Source organism: Mesoplodon densirostris, chromosome 1 (genome assembly GCF_025265405.1).
Source record: "Mesoplodon densirostris isolate mMesDen1 chromosome 1, mMesDen1 primary haplotype, whole genome shotgun sequence".
NCBI lineage: Eukaryota > Metazoa > Chordata > Mammalia > Artiodactyla > Ziphiidae > Mesoplodon > Mesoplodon densirostris.
Genome location: NC_082661.1, coordinates 23,573,353 through 23,596,822, shown reverse-complemented (window position 1 = coordinate 23,596,822; position 23,470 = coordinate 23,573,353). Strand labels below are relative to the sequence as shown.

General features: G+C 42.2%; 1 protein-coding gene across 7 annotated transcripts in view; it reads right to left on the bottom strand.

The window, feature by feature from the left end:
- SORCS1 (sortilin related VPS10 domain containing receptor 1) overlaps positions 1 to 23,470 on the bottom strand; it is a 572,111-nt gene that overhangs the window by 106,314 nt on the left and 442,327 nt on the right. For all 7 annotated transcript variants that reach the window (XM_060099829.1, XM_060099837.1, XM_060099849.1 and 4 more), the window contains exons 10-17: positions 18,657 to 18,803; positions 10,581 to 10,683; positions 10,239 to 10,315; positions 8,276 to 8,367; positions 6,895 to 7,002; positions 5,034 to 5,151; positions 3,401 to 3,531; positions 181 to 294 (exon numbers count right to left, since the gene is read on the bottom strand). In XM_060099829.1, the coding sequence (XP_059955812.1) occupies positions 181 to 294; positions 3,401 to 3,531; positions 5,034 to 5,151; positions 6,895 to 7,002; positions 8,276 to 8,367; positions 10,239 to 10,315; positions 10,581 to 10,683; positions 18,657 to 18,803 (890 nt within the window). The remainder of the gene's footprint in view (positions 1 to 180; positions 295 to 3,400; positions 3,532 to 5,033; positions 5,152 to 6,894; positions 7,003 to 8,275; positions 8,368 to 10,238; positions 10,316 to 10,580; positions 10,684 to 18,656; positions 18,804 to 23,470) is intronic.

Here is a 23,470-nt window from a genome sequence, read left to right as displayed (position 1 = left end):
CAGATGAAATTTGCACTATTAATGCAAATTTGTGCTGTATTATTAAAATGAACAAAAGCAAGTAAATCAGTGCTGTAATGAAATAGGCCTGGCCTTTGATCAGACATAATTCGGTAAGTTTAACACAGGCTGAAAAGCAGCAGAAGTTGACCTCCTAAGGCCACTGCTTCAGACACTCACCCGGTACTATTGAGGTAACTCTGTCCCAAGCTGCAGTCCTTCGACAGAGAAGATGGATTGAACCAAAAGGCTGGCAGGCACTGACCATTGCTGTGTCGCTCATAACCATAGTCACTGTTGGGGAAAGAGCCAAGAGAAACCTTTCAGTAGATGGCAACATTACTGACAACAATTGCACGTCAGTCCACAGCCAACTTCTACCCCAGTCAATTAGTCAAAAAACGGGAATTCACTGAATCAATGCCTTTCCAAACATGGAATCTTTTTTTTTTCCATGGAATATCTATCAATTACCCATGAAAACATTCTACAGAAGCCATTTTGAGAAATGCTAGCTTGGAGGCCACAGGGGTGCCTGTGTAGAGAGGAAAGCTCAATGCCCAATAATTCTCATTAAACACCTTTAAGCTGGGAGAGTAGATGTTGTTCTCATTAGGGGGAGACACAGTACTGATTGTGGTTGGGCCCAGAGAAAGCTATAAAGGTGGAAGTCGTCCTCAGTGTCAAGTTTCACTGAAGAGTTTAAGGCATCCACATGTGGCATAATCCTCATTACTAGTGATGTCTTTGGGGTGCTCTTCCAAGACATCTGGATCTACCAAGGAGAGCTGAGCCAGGTCTCTCTGTGCACAAGCCATATTCTTCAAAGTCATAGCAGGAAAGGAAATGTCCTTCAGGACTGCTGCAAGCATTCCCCCAAGGAAAAGCTCCGTCCTATGCCATTAATGCTGCAGTTGCTTTAAATCTGCTCTCTAGTTTGAAAATAGTCAAAGACTTTTCTCAGCCTCCTCGCATTCTTATCTCCAGGAGCCTCTGAGTGGCCTGATATTCTTGGCTTCTGAAAGATGAACCCGGGCGCAGAGTATGGCAACAAATTGCACCTCCACACGCACAGGTAAATCGCAGGTGGCAATCAGTGAGCATTAGTATGAATTGGCCCATCTGTGTATTGGAAGTGAGATACTGGCATACAAGGGTTGCGGAAGGAGAATTAGGCTTGCTCAGGGGCCTGTCACCAGGCAGCTGGCACCTAGAATTCTGCCCATACCAGCTGGATTTGGTGCTGATGCAACACAGCACGGGTAGGAAGACTTCAGGAACGCTGCCTACAGGACACCCAGTGTTCATTTAAGGAAATTATTTTACAAACGCTGAAGAATAACAAGCAAGGTCCTCTGGTAGAGGGCTGTCCAGGGGAGAGCCAAGCCAAGAGAGAACATTCAGTGACAACCACCTTTCATTATGCTATAGTCAAGAAGAATCAGTGAAGCTCTAGGTACTAGTAGAAACCAATAAGATCATGGCAATCCTTCCAAAATATTTTCAGAAATCATGCAGTTACAAAAATCCCATTTGACCAGGCAACCTTACGATGGGCTCGTTCATGATGCATTTCCCACTTCTCCAATTACATTTTAGTTAGTGGGATGAGCAGCAGATTCCAATCACAAATGAATGCAGGAATTGGGCCAAGACTAAGGGGAGTGAGAGATGGGGGAAGGGGGAAACAATTGATTTCCTTACCCTGTGTTCTTTTCACCCTAGTCAAGCTTAAAATTGAGAAGAAAACAACACACGACGATGCCAACAGCAAAAGACTAGCCTATGTTGGAACCTTGTAGAAAAGATTCCCAAAGGAACAAAGGTTTCCAAAAGAAACCAGGGAATTAAGACTTACTTTTTCTCTTTGGTTTTCTATGTGAAAATAAATTTGCTCTCTGCCAAAGAATGACTGTTCGGTAAGGCCGAAGTCAAACCACTAAGATAAAAAGTTATCTCCCCATATGGATCCTCCTTGAATAGAGTGAGTGAAGGAGAAGCAATCAGGCTTCAGAAAGAGGGATGTGATGAATGACACACTCGCCATGGAACTTTTCCCTGTGAATGTATTTCAGGATGTCAATCCTGAAAGGTAGGACAGAGATAAAATACTTTTGTCACTGTAACAATGTTACACTGACTGAAACAGAAGTCAGGGCTGGGGAGGCCCCCCCAGAATTCCTTGTGAGCCCCCATGTAACTGAAGCTCTGCCTTCCCTCTGGCTGAGCCTGGAAAGATAAAGAACTGACTCTTGGCTTGCCTTCTTTACCAACAAGAGAGGAACAGCGTTGGGTTATCGGTCTGAGTTCTGGCAGCCAGTTTGCCAGGCCTACCAGTACTATTTATTTAGAGAATGCTCCTGTCATGGTAGCATGACAGATGACTTCCTTTTTCTAAGATATGTGATGTGTATGTACACAGTATTTCAGCCCAACCACTGATAGTTTGATGATCGTTACGCAGCTAATATTGTAAAATGAATGCCTTTGGTTCTTATGCTGGCCAACTTTCAATTATTTAGCACTGATATACACATTTAGCAAATGCTTTCTCTAAACCAAAAGCATATAAATAAATTTTATAAAGAAGAAGGAAAAAAAGGAACCGAAAGTGAGACAGACATGATCAAGGGAGTTACCACCTATTCATCCTCAGTCATATTTCAACCTTATCGGAATGTCAAAACCAGAACAAAGCAAGGGCATCACTGGACCCACAAGCTAGCTTTCTGCTTAACTAATGCTCCAGAAAGAACATTGTGGCACTCTGAGTATATTAACTTCTCAATGTCTCAGTACTTTTCCAGTTTAAACTCGCTTAATCCAGGTAAAGGAAGAAGTCTCTCTTACCGCTAGGTTCACAAAGCCACAGACGGCAATACTAGTGGTTCCATTCTTGCACTGAATTCAGAAAAGTCTTCCATGGCTGTCACAAGCAATAGTCAGCTAATCACTGATTGAAAACATCCAGGTATAGACAATTTACTGTCCTACATGATCATTGTTCCACTACCAGGAACCCTAGATTCTAGAAAGACTTTTATCTTGAGCACAAATATGTTTGCTCTCTGAAACGTCCACTTATTGTTTTCAGTGTTGCTGTATGAAGAAACTCAGGGTCTATCTAGTCTCTCTTTTTGTCCTGAGATCTGTCAAATATATGAAGATAATGACCAGCCATCTTCTGAGTCCTCCTTAAGTCTAAAGAAACCCCTGGTTTTTCCATATACACACACACATAGCTAGCAAGCCATGATGTCCCCAAGTGGTAATTTCACATGAATGTAGGCTTGTCACTTGGATTTATGCATGTTACTATTATTTGATATCTAAGCTTTCATTAAGGCCCACGTGGGTTTGAAATACTAGACGACTCTATGGGATAATAGTACAAGCTCACCAGTCAAAATCAGCCTCTGTGCAGACACAGGGTTCAGACTCCATAGCTCCTGCATATTTCCCTTGCATACATTTCCGCTCTGATTTTCTCTTCTTATATATCCTTTTTGCTCCCATGATGCATGCTTCCCCCTGTAAGGAGACAAGAATCTCATGCAGTTGGGCATACACCTTGGACCTTCCCTACTCTGCATCAGGACAGTTCTGGGAGATGGTCTCAAACCTTAGTGTAATGTGGACATACGCAGTCTGCTTTGTGCTAACAGCATTTCCTTTTTGATTCTAGAGCCCTATCATAGAACATGATGATAAAGGCAATCCTAAAAAGCACTGAGGGTGTGTCCGAAAGTCCGGAACTCTATGTATTCAGCAAACCTTTACTTGGCAAGGTATTAAGTAGAGTGCTATGAGGGGCACACAGATAAGTAAGACAACCTGCAACAGTGTATGGCCAAAAGAATCTGTAGTAATTAAGTTCAATTCTTCTGTAATAAAAAATGTATACATTTGGTCATTTATGAGCATATGAAAGAAGAATATTGCTAAGAAACATAAAGGTCCATTTTGCCTTGATTTATTATGCCTCTGCCCACACAACTTTATAGCACTGATTTTATATCCATCTACCAGATAAGCAAGAGCACTAAATTCAGCGTTTCTCCACAAGATAAATAAAAGCTTTGAATATCCCAATGCGTGTGCGTTCCAAAGGGGGAAATATCAGTCACGTAAATGAGCGATCCTTTGATTGGTGAGCCTCTGAGGAAAGTGGGTGACTCTAGCTGATGTAGCTCCCACTGTCAAACCCAGCTCTGTGTGTGTCTGAAGGACCAGACGGAATTTTGTCTAAGCCAGTCTACACTGTCTTTCTTGAGCAAGCTCACTTTAACCAGCTGCATTACACATCTACATGTAATTATATGATTTAGTCTAGGTTTGGGGTATATGATGTGTCACGCTCTGAACATGGTGATGGCTTTGCAAGCAAGGGCCTCTGCCATGTCCTTTGAGAGGCCGGCAGAACGAGTTCTGCCTTGAGAAGTCGAAGGAGAGATGCTTTCAGCCAAGCATTCTGACATGAGCAGGGTAGCAGAGGGGCCAGGATGAAGGAAATTTTCCTATTAATAATTCTGCATCCTTATATCACAAGTACCTTGGAAGGAGGCAAGAAGCGTTACCTAATCCCAGTGAAGCATAGCAGTGGGGAGGAAGAATTTTACTGGCACCACTCACGCAGCATAACTTTGTTATTTCATGTTTCTGTTTGCATTGCTAGATAAAACTGAACAGCCTTTCCTCACCCTTGCCCCCATACCCTGCAGCCAGATGACACGCTCAGATAAATTATGTTTGGATCTCCGGGCTGAGTTGGTATTTCATTTTGAGTTGTAAGTCTTAGCCAAGCACATTTGAATTTTATCTCATTATATCCTAGTACAATAAAAACAGAAGTCACTTCACAACAAGCTATAAATGAGTTTGTTCACTGCTGTGGCACACAAAACACATAAGAAAGCACCAGATGGACAATTTTTGCCCAGAGAACCCCAATTCCTACACTTTAATGACTTGCTTCCTCCCAGTACTCTCCACGCCTCCCACCCAGGACTCAACCTCAGCTCCCTCCCTCCTACCTGGCTGTGCAGCTGCCAGGGTCTGTAGTCCTCCTCAGCACAGCGTCTATCGAAAATGGACTTGTAGTCCACTTTGACCAGCTGCCATTCAGAGCGGTGGCTGAAGTGTCCAAACACTCTGCAGAGTTCATGACGATAAAAATAATCACAATAACAGCAATGCTGACAGTTATACATCATTTACTGAATGTTTGCTATGAGGTTAGCACAACGTTAAGCATATTACTTTTTTTTTTTTTTTTTTTTTTTGCGGTACGCGGGCCTCTCACTGTTGTGGCCTCTCCCGTTGCAGAGCACAGGCTCCGGACGCGCAGGCTCAGCAGCCATGGCTCACGGGCCCAGCTGCTCTGTGGCACGTGGGATCTTCCCGGACCGGGGCACGAACCCGTGTCCCCTGCATCGGCAGTGGGACTCTCAACCACTGCGCCACCAGGGAAGCCCCAGCATATTACATTTGATATCACATATCACTTGATCCCCACACACATTTCTGAGGAGGGTTGCTATTATTGGTTCCACTTCACTTGTCGGTAACCTGAGGCTCGACAAATTTTGCTAACATGCAAAAACCAGTCAAATCACTAAGAACTGGTAGAGTCAGAACCCAGGGTGTTCGACTTAAAAGCCCACTTTTATATATTGTACAACAAGAATGGTTGACCAAAAAAAAAAAAAAAAAAAAACCAAAAAAAATTGAGAAAAGCATAGACACTGACTTCTTTGCAGTCCAAGGTTATACCTCTAGGTTCTCTTGCTAAAGTCCATCATTTCCACGGTTTCCATGCTATTTTACCTTCCCACCAGTCCCAAGGGAAAGTGGGTAGCAAGGCTGAGGAGTTATAACTACTTCCTACTCTGTGCATTCTATTCTCCTTACTCAGAGAGACTCAGCTATTTAATGAAGTGTTTAAATCACCTATTGTCGATATAAATAAAAGCCACAAAGTAGCGTTTTCAATCAACTTTTTTAATCTGTGTTTTGTAAACATAAAAGTTGAATGAAGACAAATGATGGAATAAATTGCTAATCCAGCTATGTTTACCATGGGCAAAATGTAGCTATTAGGCATATTAAATTTTTGTTGCTCTTTTCTCTTGTTAAAAAAAAGGAGTAGGGAGAAAAAATTAGAAAATGTACCAGCTATTCACTTTGATTTAAACATTTCCACTGCTGACAGGATCAACTGCTTTAAAATCTTCCCTCTCTGTTTTTCATGTCCAATTTTCCAGGAGAAGGAAAAATCACAGTTTCATATTTCAAATTCAAAGCTCATGTTTTGAAACCCAGAGGCAGGCAAGCCATTAATCAAGTCTTTCACAAATTAATGATCATCACTTTCCAGACAAGAATGAGTATAAATGCAATCTCCCCAAGAACAGACTGTTCTCCTGGTTTCCCTAATATGGCTCACAATTGGGTTAGGTAAAGAGCCAGGGAAAAATAACATCCTTTGTGGGGTTTTCACCAAGCTCTGCGTTCTGCCTTAAAGTGAAAATCATTCTTACATGCCTGTCATTTTCTGTATATCAAGCATGTTTATTATTAAAGTTTTTAATTGATAGCTTTATTTTCTCTTGAAATAATCCCTTCTAATTTCCCAAAGCCCGTTCAGTATAGGAAGAAAGAGGCTGTACCATTTTGCTGCCAGCCCTCAGTGTGGGTCTCCTAATTGCTAGTAAAGAGCCAGGAGAATGGAGGCCCACATTTATTCTTTCCTCTTTGCTGTGGAATCATGAAGTCAGATGTACTGCCCTTGCTAGCAGTTTCAAACCTGACAGTAGCAACGTGAACAGGCCTATCTAAAAACAACATGTTTCTGGATCTATACTTAGACTAGAAGACATCATAATTTCCACTTACGTCATGATTAGAGTCTCTTCCCCAGGCTCACCCAGAACTCCATCCACAAAAAGTGGAATAGAGGTGAAACTGTATTTGCTCCAAGATCTCCCTTCATCAAAACTTAACCTAATGACAGAAAAAATAAGTCATCGGATCTCAAAAGAAAAATCCTTTCCAAGAAAGGATACTAGCAACCAGCAGAGAATACATTTTAGAAGTACCTGGGGCATTGTCAAAGTGAGCCTTCTATATGAATAAGTGTTCTTAATTACATCAGAAGGTAGATATACAGTTAGCCAAGTGATTTGGGACCCAGATGTATTATAACATCAATAAGGGGAGAGCTGCATGAAACGGGAATGATAATAAGTCTTTGATAGAATTTGTTTTTATTTGGATATTTTATTAGGCCTTAGACGTCAATGTGACCCTCTCCAAAGCCCCATTGCAATTTAGCAGCAAGTCTTACAGGTGATTCTGAGAACAATGGCCGTATGAGACCCACTGAGACGGACTTGAACCAGCCACCTCTATGTGATCAAACCCTTAGTGGTATCCTTCTTACATTGTTACATATCCTGGTTGACTCATTGAGTAAATTGGTGCAGAAGGACAGACTCTTGAAAGTAAGAGAGAACTCTGCAACTCAGATGGTCACACAGGATGTTTCCTTTGCTCTGCCTTTCTCTAGGATGTCTTCCCCCAAGCTAAGCCTCTGTTTCTCTTATTTCTGCAACTTTCCCTTTCTTCAGCAAAGTAACCCAACAGTGGAGGGAAAATCAAGCCTTTGACTTTGAACAAGCCCACCTGTGGAGAGAGCCATTTTCAAAAACACAGATGAAAGAGTTTATTGGAAACCTCTCTGGAAGTTAGGCTTTGAATGTCCATCTGTGGAAGACCTACAGGGAGAGTTGCAGAATATCACTGCCCCCAAAAGGAAGCTAAGAAAGTAGGATCAGGAGAAATGAGATCAGAGCAGAAGTGTCATGAACGGCTGATCTCTGTGCAGAATGCACATAGTGAATGCAAATATTAAACTCCAGGAGACGTTATTTGGGAAAGCTGGTTGCAAGAAATTAAGCTATTCAGAGATTATCCTTGCTAACCATTCTACCCATGACTGTACTGAAAGAATAAGGTACTGGAGGTACTGGCGGGGGGCAGGGGGCTGTCACATTTGAAAACCATAATACGGTTCCTCTCTAGCAGGCAGAATCAAGCTCCCTTTCTCTGCCCCTCTCCCTCTCTCTCTCTTTTCCTCTTCCTTCTTATTGCGGTAAAGCAAAGGAATAAGTTACATTCTAGCAGACCTTGACAATTTACTACAAGCAAGGTCACAGTCTGACAGCCTTAGACTGGTCTTAGCTGTGCGTAACCATCAAGGTGCATGACTCATTACCAGAGATGTCGAATCGGGAGAGATGTGTGCTTCATAGCAACCAGGACTCCACCTTGATCCAGATACAAAACACTGTGCTCTTCTTCAAAGATCTGGAAGAGGAAAACCACACAAACAGGGACACACACCCACAGCCACACACACCCAGGGTTCAGAGAATTAGTCTTCATTTGAGGAAAAATATTCTCTCCATGACAGAACTGGGTTCCCCCAAAGCTGTGGGAAGATGCAAGTTATGAACAATGTTTCCCAAGGTGGGCTCCATGTACCACTGGTGTTACATAAAATGATTTTTTGTGCTCCACAAGAGAAACTTAAATAACTAAGAGTTATGCATTCATATTTATAATCCCATCTTTTTGTGGTAAGTTCTCTTGAGTCCCATTTATGATGATGTTGAAATATTGGGTAATTGTCATATTGGATAACATCTTTAGATGGAGAAAACATAAGAGATACTTTATTCCAACATTATCATTTTTACAGACGAGAAAAGTAAAGTTTAGAGAGAAGTGGTGACTTGCCTAAGACCATGTAGATGGTAATTGATGGCGCTGGGACTTGCAGCATAACAGTGCCCTTTCCAGGTGTAATTATTTCCAAGTTTCCAGGTATTACAGGGGGCAGATGTTCTTGTTCAACTCAACAGTAGTCATAAAGTAGTTGTAGTCATAAAGTCTGATCAAAATGAAATCTATCTTTGGGTACGTGTGTCATTGGGTCTCTCCCCATATGTGGAGAGATGAATCTGAGCTCAAATGGAGACTGGCTGAAAACAATTTCTAAGTCCTCTCCATACAAGATGCGTACTGTTTTCTCACAGTCACACTGTTAGTATAGCCTTGTCTTTGGTTACACCATAGACATCATTGTTTCCCCTTTGTTTACTTCTTATACCCAAGATGTTTCCCAGGACTATAGGAGACTCTTCTTTGTTTTGTTTGGGATGTTAGAAGGAAAAAAAAAAAAAGACACCCTGGCTCTCTAACTATTGTCCATAGGAAGCTTAATAGTCCACTATATAGCTCCTATATATCTCCAAGATCCAAAGCCCCGGAGTTTCTTAAGCAAGTTTCTCTCCTGCCCCACTCTTCTCAAAGCATGTGAATTGCAGTGCAGATCTATGAAGCTAGGAAATGGTAACTAGACCATAACATGGATATCTCTGGCTAAAATTTAAAGCAGAGTGTTCTTGTTGCTGTGTGATTACCTGTGCATTAGATTTCAATTTAAGGTGCTAGTTACTGTATGATAATTAAATGTCAGTAGCTTATTAACACATATTTATTGAAGTGTAACAACCATGCATTAGGCACATATCTTTTTATGACTCCTAAACCTCATTAAGTGCCTGTTTTATAACCTAGGAGTATCTAATTTTCATGCAGAAGAAAGAGGAAGCATTTAAGCTAAACACATTGGTTGAAAGTGATTCCATTTCTGCTTTCCCTAACATATGCACCCTGATGGTTATTATTCTGTCTTTTGCCCATGAGCTTTAAACAACTCAGAACACCACCTGGGTAATGGTTATTTCTATATCACTGCATTCCCCTCTATTCTGACTTCAAGGCAAGGGGAATTTATGGAGGCAACCCGGTGTTAGGTATATAATCTCTCTTCCAGGCTTCACGTTCCCTACATAATAGATTCCCCAGAATTTTAGTTGTCATTTCATGGGAAAAAGTCAGTCATATCTAATTTGGTTTCATTGTCACTTATCAACTTTCTCACATATATGCTGGGATAAAGGGTCATTTTTATCAAACAAAGAAATCAAATTTCATAAATGTTTGCTAAGCTCAAAACATTCTGAAAGACCTTCATAAAACAAAAAGGAAAAGAAACACATTGATAAGCTTTAGGATTTATGTGCAGCTGAATAAGTTCCCAGAATTGAACCAAGGTGGAGAATTTTTATAACATTTAAACTTCAGTAACCAGACCCAGGATACTTTCTTACCTGCCTCCAAGTGTTCCCTGCATCTGAAGAGACAAACATGCTGATGTCGCTGTCTGACAGCTCAGCACCTATGTTACCTGGAGAAAGCACATCACCATCAGTGAAGGGAACTTTTTGCAAAAGCTCCCAATGGGCTATGCTGGCAGTGTGCATTGCCCGAGATGGATTTAGACTGCAAACATGACATCTGAGCAGGGTTTTCCCCATACTTGCCTCAGCGTCAATGGCTTAGGTGCCTTTCAAAAATATTTTTCGCTTGCTCATTAAGTTCCAAGCTCAGATATCTAACTTGTTCAAATAAATACCATTTACAGCAGTGAGCAAACCAGGCAAGCTTCTTACCTGAAGCCACTATGATGCTGGGAGCTGTGTCTCGGCTGGCAATGATCCCTGATGTGTAGGGATTCTCAGAGACCTTAAGGTGAAGGTGTAGTGAGCAATAGGGCTGAGAAGAGGAGAAATGAGGGTCATAAAAGCACATCATTTAAATGTTCGTTTAAAGCTCAGATTCAGAGCACCCGCCATTCATCCAACCATACCATCTATCCAACTGTCCACGAACCCATCCATTCACCCATCTTTCATTCCACAGATATCTGGTGCCACTAAGTATAAGACAGCTGCCAAGTTGGTGAAGGAGAGAGCACCTTCATTTTAAGTCTCATCTACTGAAATAATTGCCATTTGGCCATTCAACAAACATTTTAGCACTTTGCCTGTAAAACACGTGGTGTAGCTCATGAAAGAGTTACATTGACTAAAGTTTGGTCTCTGCCACCTAAGGAGTATATAATTTAAGATCCTTCTGTTGATTATCAAAAGAGAATATTTTAATAGCCATGAGATCAGTACAGACAAAATATGAAATTCTAGAGGATGACGAGCCTATGTCCAACTTTGGATGAAGGGAAGTTTCCAGGAGAAAATGGTGCCTGAGGCAAAGGTGGGTAGGAGATGAACTGCACATGAGATGTTCAGGATAAAGGACATTTCAGGCCTAAGTAAGATCAATAACAAGGAAAAGAAACAGAAGAATTGAGCTGTAATACAACAGATAGTCAGGTAAGACCAATGAGGAGAAATGCTATATGACACTGGAAAGAAAGTTTGGCCAGGCTGGGAGGGGCTTTGAAGAAGTCACTTGGCATCTCTTAGACATTTGAAACCTTGGTCTCAGTTCTACAGAAGAAGCCCTATGACATGTGAAACTGTCCTGACATCCACCAGACAACTGACATAGCGTCTGTGTCAGGGTATTAACCGACCCAGTGCTATTCGATATAAATGTCATTCCTATAGACAAAATGCACTAGTAATAACAACTTAAATGCAAATTTAAGGGACTTGTTTGTGTGTAAAAATCTCGATCAACTTCTCAGATTAAGACATCAACAGCTTTTAAAAACAGGATAATAAATCTTATACAAATTTCATTTCAAATAGTTCTTGTACTGAGTTGTCAAAAACTACAAGTTTGTGTCTGAACCCACATCTCGTTTCAACTCTCAGGAAGATTATTTTCTAATCTTACTGACTTGAGTTTTTGGAATCACCAACGTATCTCTGTTATTACTTTCATTCGGCTCTGTAAGTCTCAGCCAGCAGGTATTCAGAGTGCTACAGAGATACAATGATTACCCGTATATGGGACACAGTAAATGACAAACTAAAAATGAAACTCAGGAATAAAAGCAGCCAGAACACCAGTGAAATAAAACAGTGGCTCATAATAGGGTTTTTTCCTCACTGCCAACACAGAGAGTAAACTCTCAAGGAATGATGATCGGGGCTTCCCTGGTGGCGCAGTGGTTGAGAGTCCGCCTGCCGATGCAGGGGACACGGGTTCGTGCCCCGGTCCGGGAAGACCCCACATGCCGCAGAGCGGCTGGGCCCGTGAGCCATGGCTGCTGAGCCTGCACATCCGGAGCCTGTGCTCCGCAACAGGAGAGGCCGCGTAACGCCAAAAAAAAAAAAAAAAAAAAAAAAAAAGAAAAAAAAAAAAAAAAAAAGGAATGATGATCGTAATAAATTATTGGTTTTGCATGAAAATTTCATGTAAAGCTTTCAAAAAAGGAATTTTTACTCTACAATGTTCCATAAGAGCAAGAAGACCACCCCTATAAGAAGAAACAATCAGACCCAAAAACTTGGCTTCCTTTTGTCCAAGAGGAAGACTAGAGCGGGTACTGCATGTTGCAGAGGCCCCAGGGCAGTGCTGACCAACACTCAGGCAGATGCTGAGAAAGGATAAAGCAGAGGTGTCAAAATATTGTTCCATGAAAATTTTCCTGACAACTGCGCCCTGTCAGGATCTCCTTCTCGGATGTACCACAGTTGATTTTACCATACAATCCTGGATCATCTATTTGAGGTATGCACAGTTTTATCCCCCTAAGAGATACACTCTACAAATAAGAGGAAACATCAAGTACTACTTTTCATCTTCTGTAAAACCTCACATAGAAGCTAAAAAAGACAGTCAATAAACGCTTGAAATATCAAGCAACACTTTCAAGATAGAACATGAAAGACCTTACTTTACTGTTTTACTCAGAACAATGCCAGAAGTACACAGGCTCACGTATAAACCACATCATCAGAATAATGTGAGGATATCCATGGCATTGAAAGCAGTGATCACTACTTGGGGATTATACCTAGACATAGGGGCTTAGTGGAGGGCCTTTTGTACCCCACCCCGCAGAGCAGGACATCCTTGGCTCAGGGAGCACCCGGGCTGCAGTCTTGAGCCAGCCACTGGCCACGTACTTCATCACCCTGCAGTCTGGAAGATTGTGAACCTAAGTTGCCACCTGACCCAAGGATTATTTGATAGAGGCCACTTGCCATTACAAGAGAAAGGGGGTATTTTCAATTGGCCATTTCAACACTGCTCTATTGCTCTGGCTTTCAGAGGCCTGAGATAAATTAATTTGGGAAGAAAAGACACCAGTTCATGCAGTAGCAGCAACATCAGAAATGATCTTTTTCATGGACTTTTTTTCTCCGCTCTCACATTTGTAGTACTGGATTGCCCCCAACTGGTACAAGTAAAATATTCTGTGACTTTTTTTCTCCTTTCTTCCATTTTTTTCAAGGAAATTATACAGTCCACATCAGTGTTTACAGAAAAACAATGTTAAGTGATTCACATTCACTTTTTTTAACTTAAACTTTTATACTTGAACAGTTTGGGACATTTATCAAAATTAAGTCACCAAAGATTAATACAGGGGTTGTTATAATGGCTATCAGGCCATAGCAAACTCCTGGAAAACACAAGACAAGGCTCTCCAATTCTTAGGCACATTTTTCCCAGGCAGGAGGCACTTTGTCCACCCCTGCCTTCCTGCCTTCTTCTCTCCCATTAGCGAACATATACTGAATATCCGAACATCTTCCCAGAGTTATCTCCAATTCAGTATGAGTTAAATAAAACACAGCTTATCCCAAAGACCTTTCTCTATTTCCCTTGACTTTTCATATTAAAAAAATACAGAACTGTACACTGAAACCACCACGACCTAATAGCTGACCTACCAAGAATGGAGGGACCAGCATACATGTTTGGAAGCTGCCTGTTGTCCTGACTCACGCATAGTCAAGGGGCATGGAATACCATCAGTTGGTCAATACTAGGAGCAACTAGATCCTTAGTCTTTAATCTTTTCGGGGTCAAGTACAGAGTTTGAGAATCTGATGCAAATTGAGAACTCTTTCCCAAGAAAAAGCACACAAAGGAAACACACACAGAGTTTTGCATTCAAATTCAGGGAGTTCACAAACTCTCAAAGCCCATCGTGGAACTCCAGGCTCCAATTACCTTTCTTTTGCCTTATTCTTTTATTTCTTATTTTAACCAACAAAATCTTCTGGCCATTTCAAGTGTTCAGTAAATGCCTGTTGAATTCAATGGATCCATGAACGAGCTGAGCTGCTGTCTTCCTAGCACTGTGAGTGGCCAGTGGAGAAGTAGTAAATGATCCAAGACATTCCCCCGCCATGAAATAAATCAACCTAAAACACTGTTCCGTATCTGAGAGTCAACCAGCTTCTCATTTCACTTCCTCTTTACCCCTAATCTCTGAATTAATAGCCTTTACATCTCAGCTTCATGGTACCTTTAACCCGAGGGCTCCTAATCTGAATACTGTACTGAAAAGCCAGCTTAGAGCTTACATAAATAAGGCAGCAGGTAGGCTCCCAAAAAGTATTCCCCAAATCCACATCCTACACACACATTTGTGCAGTTTCTGATCCTGAGTTGGAGCATGTAATCCATTTGATATTTAGTAAGGAGTCAATGGCAAAGTAGAGGGAGGTTCCTGGGCCAGTTGGCTGGGTATGGGGCACTCAGCACTGCTCCAATTCAGCAGAACATGGAGAGTCACAGCCAGTACAAAGGCGGGGGAAGCAGAGTCAAGAGTCTCCCGGGGTAGCTGGCTGCTTAGCTCCAGTAGGAAACTACTAACTGAATCCATGAAGAAGTCACGGCCTCTCTCCATGAAACACTATGCTTCCCCTCAGGGCCTGAGAATTTGTCACAGGTTCAGCTCACATCTTGCCTCTTGGGAGCCCAAGCCTGAGGTTCTGGAGTCAGGTGGACCATGACCTGTAACACCCCATCTAATTGTACAATGCAGTCTTCAGAGGAAAGAAATCCCAGCTGAACCCCCCAGGCAATCACTCTAAAAGTCCTAAAAATACAGCCTCAAATTACCCTGGATGTCTTATTTCTATAGAATACATTTTACCAGGAACATTCCATTTGGGGCTGCAATTCTAAACTTGTTCCACATTTGTAATAGCCCTGATGGAAAAAAAATCTCTTTTCTAATCACTAGGCTGGGCTTTTGGTGACACTGTCACTTTCCAAGTATTCACAATCCAAAAATCACTTTTTGTCTCCTCTCTGCTACCAGCTCCCAAACCTGAGGAAGGTTTTAACAGTCTGGGTCCCCTGGAGCTCAAAGATTTTCTTTCCTATTGTGTGCCTCGGCAGAGTTTTATAAAATTATTGTGGTTTCCCCTTCCTTTTTTCATTTTCCTCTCCTCACCCTACTGCTGTTTTCTAAAGCTCAGATTAAAACTTCATTCAACAATAGGGTTAATGGGGGAGGAAGGTCAAGAGACTCTTGGGTACCATACATCCATGTCTCATTAATTCATCTTTCCTCAATCTTAACGAGCCTACTGATTTGGTTAACTTTGGGGTCAACTGATGCCCATGAGCTTCAGAAGGTGGATATTATGACAAATCTTTCAGTGTGACTATTAATGGCAAGGAAAGGCTCCCACTAAAGTCCAAATATGAAACCCAAATGTCTATTATCCCCGGCGTGCCTGCTTCAAAGACAACACCGTCAACAATAGATGTGTTGAGCACCTACCATGTGTCAAGTATGATTCTTGAGCTAGTTCTTTGGAATGACAAAAAAGACAGCCACAGTCCCTATGCTCATGGAGCTCACAGTGTGTGGGGGAAGGCGGACAAGCAAGTCACCAAATGCATGTGCTGATTTAAGAGAGTGAGGAAGGTCACGAATAAAAAAGACTGGACCAAGTGCAACTTCAGAGAATGCTCGAGGAAGCTCTCCGAGATGAAGGTAATCAAACAAGGGTCTGAATGCCAAGAAAAAAACACACTAGGAGAGGGGTATTTTAAGAGATATAACGGCAAATGCAGAGCCTGGGACATAAACGAGGGCGGTGACCTAATGGTATGGAAAGGTGTGCCCTTCTCCCCCACCGTGGCCTGTGTGGAAGGAAGGAAGGAAAGTCTGGAGATCAGGCAGGAGAAACAGACAGTGGCCAGACTGTGTGGAATCTTGCAGGTCATGTTAAGTATCTGAATTTCATTCCACCTGAATTAGGAAGTCATTAGAAGGTTAAGTGTAGGAAGGACATGCTCTGATTTTTAAAGCTCAGGTTGATACCATTTACATAAAATTTTAGAAAAGAGCAATCTAATCTCTCATGAAAGAAAGCAGATCAGAGGTTGTCTAGGGCCAAGGGTGTGGACAGTGCCTGTGAAGAGGCACAAAGCAATGTTTTAGGGTGATGAAAAAGTTCTGTCTTGACTGTGGTAGTGGTTTCACAGGTCTATACATTTGTCAAGATTTATCACTGTACTCTTTTTTTTTGGGGGGGCGGTACGCGGGCCTCTCACTGTTGTGGCCTCTCCCGTTGCGGAGCACAGGCTCCGGACGCGCAGGCTCAGCGGCCATGGCTCACGGGCCCAGCCGCTCTGTGGCATGTGGGATCTTCCCGGACCGGGGCACGAACCCGTGTCCCCTGCGTCGGCAGGCGGACTCTCAACCACTGCACCACCAGGGAAGCCCTATCACTGTACTCTTAAAATTGGTACTTTTTATGTACACATGTTTCAACTCAGTAAATTTGGATTAAAAAAAAGGTTGCATTGGCTGCTATGGAGAGACGAGGTTGCCAGGTAGAGACAGAAGGAACAGCCTGTCACTGTAGAGGAAGGGAAGAATGATGGTGGTTTATATTAGGATAGTCCCAGCCGAGATGGGGATGTGAGCTGATACTGCATTTATAATTCAGAGGCACAGCAGCAAGACTTCCTGACACTGGGCTGGGGGTGGAGCCATGAACACAACCCAAAGTGCTCTGTGTAAGAGGCATTTCTAATGGTCCATTTATGATGCCAGAGCACCCAGGAAAGCCTCTTTAGGTGATACGGTTAATGCTCTCTCATGGACGTTCAATCACCAAAGCACATGATGGGATGGAGGACCACGTGAAGGCGCTGGTGCATCTCATGCATCTTTGGCTAAATATCACATTGCTCCAGTGTGGAACTGCTGAAGGGGGAAGGCGGGCATGTCTTTAAAAGGCTACTGAAGCATGTCTTGCATAGAGTAGGCATTCAGTAAGTGACTGTTACACTTACTTACTCTGCAACTGGATTTGTGTACTTACTCTAATAAATGGCTTTCCCCCACACTCCACCCCCGTAAGTTGCCAGTAATAAGGATAGAAGCTGAGTGGGAGGCTCAATTTCAAACTGCTTCCCCTGATGCGTGGTGACAACTGTGATATCGTCTGCAACTAATAAGGTCAAGCTATGGCTGCTGGCATCTTCTCCACTGGGAGGGTGACCCGCCTACAGCTGTAGGAGATGAACCTGCAAAGTGACTGCTCAGACTTCATGAGATAGGAAGAAGCACGCTGAGTGTGCAAAACATTAAAGCTGGGATTGTATGACAGGTGGGAATGTTGATATAAATCAAGCCCCTCTTACTAAAACTAAGAGGTGTCTCCTCTAGCTTTACAGACTGGCCTCTCCTTTTCAGGCATTTAAATACAACTTTGGAATTGTTTTCTAGAAATTAGCATTTAATGATTCTTTGTTTTACAAGTAATCTCTTCTTCCCCTCCTTCTTCATTCACTCATAACTATTCACGTGTCAAGTACAGGGCAGGCCCCAGAGCTACTAAGAGGAGTGAGATGTGACCTTATAACCTTTCACTCATTAATCTATTCCCCCTCAGGTAGACAGCAAACTCCTTGAAGGCAAGACCCATTTTTGATCCCTCTCTTGGAAACCATCATATAATCAAATACATAAATACATTGATCTGATCTACTTATTGCCCAAATGTTAGACAAGTTTTAAAAAGCCATACTTCAAAGCAGGGGTCAACAAACTTTTGTTTTTAAGGGCCATATAATAAATATCTTATTGGTGGACTGTACAGTTTCTGTCATGATTACTCAAGTCTGCCACTGTAGAGCAAAAGCAGCCATAGACAAAATATAAATGAATAAGCATGACTACATTCCAATAAAACTTTATTTAAAGAAACAAGCAGTGGGCCAGATTTGCCCCCCAGGCCATGGTTTACCAACACCAACTTTATACAATGACATAAATGAATGGAACATATTATAAAGAGTACTGATTAAGGATTTAAATCAGTGGTTCTTACCTTGGTTTGAGGCATAAATTCCTCTGACAATATGAATAAACATCTCCACTGGAAAATACACCTACACAATTCTGCATTCAGTTCATCAATTCTACAGCTGAATTTATGTATCATTAGATCCAAAACAGGTTATTCCCAGGAAAGTAAGGGTACATTTCCCCACCATAGATGGAAACTATCATACTCTCCCTTAAACTACAATATGAGGTCCTCATCAGAAACTGGGCATCAACTGAACATCCTTAAAATGAGCAAGAAACTTACTCATGTTCTCTTATCACTTTGGTCCAATCACAAGACGCACAGCTAGGATTCTTTTCCACACACTGCCTTCACACCCTTCCCTGTCCCCTTCTGTTCATCAGCTGAGCAAGAAGCCCTGGAAACATGTTCCTCTGCTCGTTGAACCTCCATCTCCAGCCCTCACCGTGTGGGACATTTTGCCCCAATACGAAGACTCACCAGCAAGCAGTGCACAGGGTCTCCCCTTAGGTCCGTGTCCGGGGCCTGCAGCAAATGCCAGTCTCTGCCTTTGTTGTATGTGATGAAAGTCTTCACTTGGTTGTCAATCTTCTTGTTAGCCAAGAACATTCCCTTTATCCCTGCTACCTGGGAAAAATCGACATGGCTGAAAAATACATCAATTTGAGAAGAAATCTATTTGTTTTACTTAAAAAAAAAAAAAGACTGTCAAATTCAGCCATGAGCACTTGTCTTGGAGGAAAGAGGGTGAGGGTCATGCTTGTGTATAATGACCCCCTGGGACAAAAGACAACAGACCCGTGCCCCTTGTGGTATGAGGGTCTTAATGCAAATTTGATAGAGGCTTCTTATATCCCCTAAGGTAGGTTGATAGTAGCTTACTGTTGCCTACAGATAAACTCTGATGCTGTTGGTTCTGTGCTTGACAAATGATAAATAAATACGGGTTACTTTTATTTTAGGCATAGCACCCATAGTCTTAAATACTTTATCTCACTTAATTCTTATAATGGTCCTTTTGGATAAGTCTCACTTACTCTGTTTCACAAATGAGGAAACTAAGGCTCACTCATGTAAAGTGACTTGCCCAAGGTCACAATGTCTAATGTTATACAGATAGTAAGTGGTGCATCAGAGATTTTAACCCAGAGCTCTGTGGCTTCACAGCCCCTGCCCTTAATGACTAAATCACTCCACTATCTACAGCCTTGGGCAACTAAAAGAGGTCAGTTAAAACTCAGGATCCAATTACTGTTACTTTTCTTTTTCTGTAAAAGATCTCTCTATTAAGCTACCAAAATATATTGAGCAAAAGAGAACAGCTTTTAAGCTTAAAGAAGCAGTGGTTTCCCTAAATTGTCAAATAATCCCTCCTCCACTTCTATAACACTATTGTTCCTATTATAAACAGTCCTTATTAATTATTTGGCTCTGAAAATATGATTGCCTTCTCTCTTTTATACCTTAGGAAAGAGGTAACAATTGAGAAGTGGCCAAACTGTGCAGTAGCAAATGATTAACTGTGTGCCATGTTTTTCATGCGTTTTAGAACTTAAGAAACATATATATATATATATATTTGACTCTGCTTGAAATTATGACAACCCAGGAAAACTTGAGGGCAGTGAAAAAAGGGTCTGAAATGTGTTGACAAATGCATTCCAGCACTATGCAAAGGGTATCCTATTTAATGCTCACAAAAGCCAGGAGATATAGTTACCATCAGCCTCATTTGAGGATGAGGGAATGGCAACTTAGATTAAGTGTCTTTCTGCAGCACAGACGGAATAAGTGAATAAGCTAGCAAGCATATTTGAACAAATTTAACTTAACTCAGCCCCTTTATATTATAATATGAAAATTTTTAAGCAGAAGGATGAAACCATAGTATCAGTCCTTGTCACATATGAACCACTATACCTAGTACTTTTTGTGTAAAACCTCCAATATTCACTATAAACCTGCATAACAGCTATTATCCCGATTCTATAGATGAGGAAACCAAGGCATAAGGAAAATTTAATTGCTTAAGATAACAGAGAGTTGGGGTTCACACCCAGATCTGTTGGACTTCCAACATTCTTTCAACAAATACAGCTTTGACTGTCAATTCAAAGAGGCTGGGCTTCGATCAATAGAACACGCACGTTTTGCCTTTGCTTTTGGCACAGTCAAACCTCATTAGTTTGTACCTGCTGTTTTGGCATCTGGGATCATTTAGAGTTGAGCCAACTTTGTACTCCTTTGGAACAACAAATCTGTTAAGCAAATAAATGGTATAAACGAGTTTCTGGGCGGAATACTGTGAACTACTTAGGAAAACAAGCCTCATTTGGGGCCAGTAACAGTAGCCAGAACACTTTCTTATGCATTGTGGATCCCCCATGAATGTGGAAGATGTAAACTTCCAGAAGTACTCTACCTCCTAATAATGATATGTTAATTACAAATAATATTTACTGATAGTTATTCACTATTTTGGCTCCATAAGGACTACCCACCAGGGAAGCTCACGTTGGTTTCACATATGTTCGAGAGGCTGTTACATATTTAAATGACTAAACTGCCAATTCTTTAAAGATTCAATTTCATAAATCAGAATTTTCCTGCAGTCATACCTGTCTTCCCTTCACAGCAGTCCCAAACAAGAGAAATGACACTGTCATAACCATGCAACACTCTAGAAGTTTACAAGAAGTAGAGAATGGATACAAATATTACCCATCCCAGTAGTTCCCTTCCCCATTTCCCTCCCTGCCCTGTCTCTCTTTTGGCCCGGGTGTCAGAGCAGGGCTGTGCGTGTTTAGGAGCTGGTGCATTTGGGACTTCCCTGGTGGCACAGTGGTTAAGAATCTGCCTGCCAATGCAGGGAACATGGGTTCAATCCCTGGTCCGGGAAGTTCCCACAAGCTGAGAAGCAACTAAGCCCATGTGCCACAACTATTGAGCCTGCACTCTAGAACCCACGAGCCACAACTTCTGAGCCCGCATGCCACAACTAGTGAAGCCCTCATGCTGCAACTACTGAAGCTTGCGTGCCTACAGCCTGTGCTCCACAACAGGAGAAACCACCGCAGTGAGAAAACTGTGCACTGCAACGAAGAGTAGCCCCCGCTCGCCACAACTAGAGAAAGCCCACATGCAGCAATGAAGACCCAACGCAACCAAAAATAAATAAATAAATATATAAATTTATTTTTTTAAAAAAAGGAAGCTGATGCATTTGATCTGCAGAAGCGGTGAATTTATTGGCCCCCGACTGCATGGCATTATCAAATGCCACTTAAGCAGACAGCCTTTGCTTTGTAATTCATCTCTGGCAGCCTGGGCTTCAGGTTTATCTTGAGGAATAGAAACTTGGCAAAGCTGAGGAAATGTGTCACAATAAGGTACAGAGCTAGAGAGCGTCTTCTTATTTTCCTCTTGTTGCCAAGGCACTTAGCCTGTGAAAATCCCATTTGAGGTGTCTATCTATCTATCTATTTATCTATCTATCTATTTCTTATTTGTTTTGGCTTCTTTGGCCTGGTCTGCAAAGATGGTCACCCCTGCCTGCTCTTAGGGTTTTGTGCCATTCAAGGTTCCTTTCCCCTGAGCCTGAGAAGTCTATCTGTCTATGTGTCTCGGTGCTTGCCTATTGTGAGGTCTCATCACATGTCTCTAGAACCTCTACCCTCTTACTGTAGAACTTTGGATACCAAGGGAGGAGTATTAGTGCCCAAAATGTGGAATGTGTGTGTGTGTGTGTACTTGTGTGTACCTGTATGCATATGTGTATTAATGTGTGTGTGTGTGTAAGGTCTGGGCTTCTGCTGAGGATGAGGGACATGTTTCTGTTGCCCGACAACCTCCCTCTGCATCCACAGCATGCAGACTGGGGTGGGACCGTGGTGGGATGGGGCGGGGGGTGGGAGGAAAACTACTATTCCTACTGGAAGACATGCCTTCACATAGACACAGAGTTCCAAGGAACATATTCCTATGAGGATGATACATCTCACTGTTGGGAATTTGTCTGCCTTCAGGGAAAGAGCTGTTATTAGCTTTTCTACCTTTCTGAATTCTGCACAAAGATGCTGAGTGTGTTGAGAAGCCACTTTTCTTTCTTTGCCTCTCATACGGGGGAATTTGATACCAGAATTTTCAAAGGTATTAGTAATTATTTCTTATTCTCTAATATCATATAAGCCAAAATAACATTTTGATTAGATTTTTAAATATGAAGTGTTACAGCTCAAACCTCAAGCCAACACAAAGTACAACAGTACACTGACCATTCCCCAAGGTGACAGCCTCAAAATGCTACCTTCCCTTCTCTCCTTACTTTCTTTGATCATGTTTCCCACTCTCGTAGACAGCATCCGAACAAGCCTCTCCCTACCTATCCTTCAAGGCCCAGCTCAGTAAGCCTTTCTCCAGAAACCAGGACCTCTTTTTTTGTTGTTGTTGTTGTTGTTGTACGCGGGCCTCTCACTGTTGTGGCCTCTCCTGTTGCGGAGCATAGGCTCCGGATGTGTAGGCTCAGCGGCCATGGCTCATGGGCCCAGCTGCTCCGCGGCATGTGGGGTCTTCACGGACCGGGGCATGAACCCGTGTCCCCTGCATCGGCAGGCAGACTCCCAACCATTGCGCCACCAGGGAAGCCCCAGGACCTCTTTTTCAGCCTGACTATCCCCAGCTCTTCTTCTCTGTCCTCCAATTTGTATAGACGGTACCTACATCTTTGCTCTCAACAACCAGGTAAGCTTCTCAAGGGCATCAGTCTTCCTGGAAACGTCTCTTGTACTCCTAACACTCCTTACCACATGTTAATTCTTCATAGATTCTCTCATCATCTCTCACATCACTGTCTCCCACTTGAGTATAACTTTTGTTTTATCATTCAATCCACCATATTCCCTCATTAAAATTAATAACTGAAAAGTCACTTTGTACAAGAAGTCCTTTTTTTCGTTTTTAATGAAATAGGTAGAATTCTGCATTAGAAGACCGAACAACATTAACAGTGCCCCAAACGTACTGAGTATTTAAGAAATGTCAGACACTACATGAAAGGCTTTGCAAGCCTAAGCACATGAATCTAAGTGGTAGACTCAATACATCCTCATTTCACACATGCAAGAACCAAAGTCTGGATGGCGTCAGTCACTTGCCTAAGGTCACTCCCTGGAGAACCTTAGCAATGGACTCCACACCCGTCTGTCTATCTCAGAGCCCAGGCACTTAACCCTTTGGCAGTACTACTTCTTCAAACTTCTTTCTCACCCTAGAGCTTCCTGAGAGAAATATCATAT